At 29.6% G+C, this 6012-nt stretch overlaps 1 protein-coding gene across 1 annotated transcript; it reads right to left on the bottom strand.

The window, feature by feature from the left end:
• Positions 1-256: 256 nt before the first annotated feature.
• TRIADDRAFT_31062 (uncharacterized protein) lies at positions 257-5795 on the bottom strand (the record flags this gene model as incomplete). The annotated part of the gene is made up of 16 exons (XM_002116482.1): positions 257-328; positions 507-622; positions 1133-1204; positions 1592-1709; positions 1816-1874; positions 2049-2159; positions 2505-2563; positions 2716-2763; positions 2873-2939; positions 3091-3166; positions 3511-3568; positions 3699-3856; positions 4284-4399; positions 4641-4703; positions 5458-5529; positions 5693-5795. 16 exons carry the CDS (start codon positions 5793-5795, stop codon positions 257-259), a joined length of 1368 nt encoding a protein of 455 aa, XP_002116518.1.
• Between the last annotated feature and the right edge of the window lie 217 nt (positions 5796-6012).

Raw genomic sequence — 6012 nt, 5'->3', positions numbered from 1 at the left:
AGCTCAGGCAAAACTAAGATTGGAATTTCTTTCAAGTACTGATGCTGATGATCATCTCCTATCATATTTTATGAATAGAGATTAGTAAAATAACGCCATCCTAAGCGTATATCAGAATTCACTCTAAAATAAAGATTAAATTTTTATATTACTAACGTATCTAATGTACAATATTTGTAGCTACTATAGCGAAATTATTTCTAGGATGTATCCAAGTTAAAATATAGACTGTACTTTAATTAGGCTAACCGATTTATTATTTGTCATAGTTATTTATTTTACCTATTAAAATGACATCAGTCAAAATAGCAAACATTTGGTAAAGCCCCTATAATTATCATGATATAAATACATTACTCAGAGATCTCTGCAGCCCCCAAAATAAACTTTTATTTAATTTATCACTATGAATTGGTAGATATAGAATGCTTTAAATTATTCACTTTTTCTTGGTATAAAAATTTGTAATGCCGAAATAATTTTGCAATTAAAAGTTATGTACTTACTGAGGCTTGATTAATACGAGTCATCACATGATTAAGTAGATGTGTAGTCTTGATAGATATTGAAGGCCAAGGATTTCGGTGATATCGCCATTCCAATAGGTAATGCAAAGCTCGAGCTAAAAAATTATTTTGTTAATTTTTATTAAAAGTGAAAATTACACTGCAAATGTTTTTTACTTGCATCGTAAGCCTTCCCATGGGATAAAGTAGTAGATTACTGTGTTATAAATGAATTCACTAGCAACATAAATTTCACCATGTAGATAAAGTAATTACAATATCAGAAATAGCTCTTATATGTATCGTTAGTTAAAGAAATTGCTAAAGTAATATTGTAAGATTGACACTGTTTGTGTAAAATTGTATATTAAATGGAATCTTAAGATTGTTTTAAGCACTTGTCTGTGTTAAAAAGTTACAGTAAATATTGCAACATAGGTTATCATTTAGCTAGATATGAGCTTAGCGTCTCAGATACAGTTGTTTCTCTACGACATTCCTTCGAATATATCATGCAAAATTAGAAATCGTCATACAACAATATTGCAAAGTGGAAAAACTAATAGTTTGAATAAACATGTTCTTAAGTGGATGTATATGCTAGCAAATCTATTTAATCATTTTACCTGCATATCGAAAACCTTGAATACAACATCCACCAGAGTGTCGATAATCCAGAGAGTGAACTAAAGACCCAGCTGAAATCAGGTCAACATTTGAATAGTACCAAAATCAAATTTTAGTAGCTTCAATATTTAGTCATTGCATAAAACGGCGATTTCAATCATCTTTCAAGGAATATTACAGATAAGACACCTATCAGTCAAGTTCTCTCCCATTGTATTTAAATAAGTTATGTAATGAGTTCGTTTGTAACCTCATTTCATATTTTTCTAAAAGCGCAAGATAATTTACAGAGTGCAGTTTCATTGTAATTAACTGCACAAATTTCTCAATTGATTTACTGTAGGAATGACGTAAAGTCTATATAATGTAGAGATTATAATCCCTGAATTAAGGGATAAAATTTTGTCTTTTAGGCGTAAAGTTTCATCAAAGCTATTCACTTAGAACAATCTTATTACCGAAAAACATATGAGGAACCGTTACGGATTCGTAACTTGAGCTAATTTTAGGATAACGGCTCAAATTACTTTTCCTCATTTTTGGCCTGGCTCCTTTCTTAAATATCGAATTGTCAAACTGTAAGAGAAAATTACAAGTACAATTTTGTGTGTCAACTTAAACATTTTTAGTCAGTGCATCAGTTTATTTCTTAGTATCATTTACTAGAAACTTATTAACTTACCAGAAAACCTAAGCAGCGAATGACATGGTGATATTTTGTACGTATACCTCCTGTATCAACTATAAATTTGATATGGTAAATTTATTTCAGCTTTTTCAATTGTAATCATATTCTAAATTATTATATAATGAGTTGATAAATCTACAAGCCAAATTTAATCAGTCACTGCTAGATGTATTTGCAAGCTATACTTACTCATATATCATAAAAGACTATTGTTTCGTGGAGCTTACTTATAATTTTGTGACCTTCGCGCATTAATCGACCTATTCTAATTTTTCCGTCTTCAGTTTTGATAAATCCAAATTTTCTTATATCGCCCTCTGCAACGGCATTTACAAAGGCTCATAAGAAAGCTAGTCAAAACTTTACTGATACGTGATAGAATTACTGATCTGAATATTTTATGTTATCTATTAAATTCGTTAAATGAATGGAGTACATTACTCTTAATTTAACACTGCCAAAATTAAATATTTTCTATCTTAATTATACACCATGGATTGGTTATGATTTCTGCAGCTATGCTACATCTTTGCGTAATGTGTCGACTGTAGGTAATATAAATTATTGGTTAATTTAAAATATCTTGTAACCTGTCTGATTTAACACACTAAATATTACATAATATTTCAAGCCAGGATTGAATAAATTGTTAAGATATCATTTTATATTTGAAATTTTTTTACCTACAAGTCCATCTAAGGTTTTAAGTTGGTATGAATCGATAACTCGAGAATTAACCGCTCTTAATCCTGTATAATTCATATTTTAAAGGAAAATTAATTTTGATTTTATAAATAGCAATATACGAAACCAATATATAGAGATATCTACTAAAAGCATATGATTAGGCTATTTGTAAATATAAAACCGTCGCAAAAAGCGGACTAACGATACCTAATATCTCCTATATAATGCGTCGATGTAGCTATTCGAAGTCTATTTCTATAAGAATAGTACAATTGCAAATTAGTTTGAGATTATATGTGTAGGTTAGAAATTCTTTGCTTATACTAGCTGATAGCTATCTTGAAATAAAAAATGCTTGATATACCTTCCATGAAGATGGAGTAGGCCAGCAGTATGTGATATAGCTTGAGCAGTCTCGAAGGCAGAATTTCCTACAACAAGTCATATTAATAGCTGTCATTTGGTTTATTCTCTACTGGTTATCTTGACAAGGCTTTATTTACATGCGATTTTTGTTATTATTATTATAATAAAGAGTTGATCTACAAATAGTCTAAGGTAAATGAACATGTATACGAAAACTTGACATGCCTTGGCCAAGGATTAAAACATTCTTGTCGATAAAATCGGAACTATTAACCGATACTGATTCATATCCCTAAAGCAGATAAGGATAATATATGCATAAAAGCTAAATGTTTAATCTCATTAGATTACTGGATATTTTTGATCTGTAAAGATTTATATTGTTATATGCTACTACAGTTTTGTATTCATTTGTAAAAAAAAATATATAGGATACTGAGGAAAATTCCTATTTCCAAACTAAACGTAAATGATGGTTAAGCTATTTACGTCTGAATTAGTCTAGATAAGCATGGTTTTGTTACTCTAATTATAATGCCTGATATAAGATACAGCCAAGATTTTTACATCATTTCTAGACTTCAGATAGAGCTCTGTAAAAGTACTTAATTCTTACGCTTATTATCTGTAACTAACCTCTGTATATTGAATACCTACTACGTCTTCATAATTATTTGGTTTGAAAAGACCTGTGCTAAAAGATCAAGAAGGTTATGTATTTATCTTCAAGTCTATTTCATATAATCTAGAAAAAAATAGACTTGTAATCGTGGACATGACTAAACTTTGTAAATATTTCTAATTCACGTAATTGCATTTTAAACCTTATTATAGTCACATTGCATAAATGAAAAGTTTTATTTTGGTCTCTTAAAAGAAACAACACAACGCCACGATGCAAACCACGCGAAATTTGAATTATGTTAGTGTTGTATTGGATATTTAATTGCAATCGGTTTGCGAAATTATTTAAGTAACGGACCTAGGGATGATGGAAATCGATTTAGAGGCAGTATAAAAGCATGTACGCTTATAAACAACAAATTAAGGCAAAGCTATTAAAGCTATAGCTGATTTAAATATCAATATGTAATGAAGGTTAATATTTAGTATTCTCCTTCGTAGAATATTTCTTTATTTAGTAATGTATTGTAAGATGATTTAAGATTTTAGTGTAGGACTTGCAAGTAATATCCAAATTAGTGTAGATGATAGTGGAAGGATTGTGTCAGACAGTATAATGTTATACCTATTGCAAGACTCACTTAAACGGCTTTTTAATTTATAAAGTAAAGTATATTAATAAACTGGTGTTGTTCCTTAATCTCTATCTTGGTTCAAAGTGTCACCAACCTTAGTGTATCTTAGCAAAATAAAGCTAAATTATTGCAAATACAACTATCAATCACCATATCGTCAGCATGTGGATAATAGTCTTTAGAGTATCGAGACATCCGCAGTGAATCATCATGACTTAATAGTGAATTCCAGTCATGTCTTAAGTTAAAATGATAGTTTTCGCTACCTATATTAGAATAAATGGAAAAATTGAATAAGCCTACTATGAACAACGTCAAGGTAATTCCAATTACCTACGGTACGTAGCATATAACTGGAAATCTTTATTTCATCATTAATTTGGTGAACAGTAACATTAAGCTCGCTATTCACTCAACAATCGTAGCGTAGATTAACCGTATTATAAGAAAGGGTAGAAAGTAACAATAAATCATGAAGGCACTTGGTAGTAAGATATTTTAAATTACCTGTTTGTATTTTATTGATAGATAATAATCTGCGATGACGAGGATATAGGCTAAAAAATGAACCTAGAAATTATTAATGGAACAGACCATTACTTGATAAATATGCAAAGCATAAGTTCATATTGAAAAAGAATACTCGTCACTAAATATCTCGACAGGCAAATGGTATCAAAATTAATAACCATCCTGGGTTTGAGATTATAAAGATAACCATACAAAAAAATGAAGGCGAACAAAAATTACTGCTGTAACTTAGTCATTACTGTTGAAATAATACTTGAATTTCCACGTTCTTACTACTAATTCATGATGTACGGTATCTGCTGTATCTCAAAATCGTGCATCCTGCAGATATTAATATTTTTTAGTTCTGTTATTGATAGTGCTACTGATCATTGTAAATTTCTATTTTATGTACCTCTAAGGGATTAGAGTTGAAAGCATTACCTCATGCACGAAACTATCATATATACGTAAATGCTAATATAAAACCATAAATAACTCCTGAGTTCTATTTAATTTCAGAATCTGAAGGTGCATTTAATTTCTGTTAACTTCGTTATAGAACATTAGCTAGATAGCAATAGAGACATTTAAATTTACTATTAGTTAAAATTAACGAAAGAATGTCTAGACAGATTAACGCAAGTAGTCCGCTCGAATAGATTCAATTTCTTTTTTCAACTGAAAATTATGAACAGTAAAATGGTCTAATGGCCAAAAAATATTTTCTGTTTAGATGACTGAAATGATTTGTCTATCTTTGCTGAAATCACCGTTTCAAACATTTCTCAACGAACTTCGTCGGATATAATACCTGACTGATTATTTCTTTCAAATATGATATAATTTCTTTTAGCTTGTTGCAGATAGTAGGCTATTTGTAGCCCTATTTTAATAGAGAAGGTGAATTTTAGTTAAAAATTTTTACATCATATAAATAAGTTTTCCTTGAGCATTAATAATAATATAATACAAGCAGGTTAAGTTAAAGGAATATTGTACTTTTTTAAATTCAACACTACAGCGAAGGGAGTAATTATATAATTTACCTCCAGGTCCACTTCCAATGATGCAGTACTGATAATGATTTAATTTCGCATAAATAGTCAGTAAGTTAACCGTTAAAATTAGGATAGATAAAATCAATTTCATCATTGTTTAGTAGTTTGTATTAAATTTATTCTTTGAAAATGGTTATAGAACGATCATCTCCAGTTATTGGCTTTACAAAATAACCAACTTAAATAGCACAAACTTAAACAAACTAGTTCGCAACTTATCCACGAAATTGGCATCTGTAACTATTGAATATTTATGGGCCGTCGAAGATAAATAGCACTACATTTGAAATTAGCATTTCCTATAGAAT

The sequence above is a fragment of the Trichoplax adhaerens genome, genomic scaffold (genome assembly GCF_000150275.1).
Source record: "Trichoplax adhaerens TRIADscaffold_16 genomic scaffold, whole genome shotgun sequence".
Classification (NCBI taxonomy): domain Eukaryota; kingdom Metazoa; phylum Placozoa; class Uniplacotomia; order Trichoplacea; family Trichoplacidae; genus Trichoplax; species Trichoplax adhaerens.
This window is presented reverse-complemented; position numbering and strand designations above follow the sequence as displayed.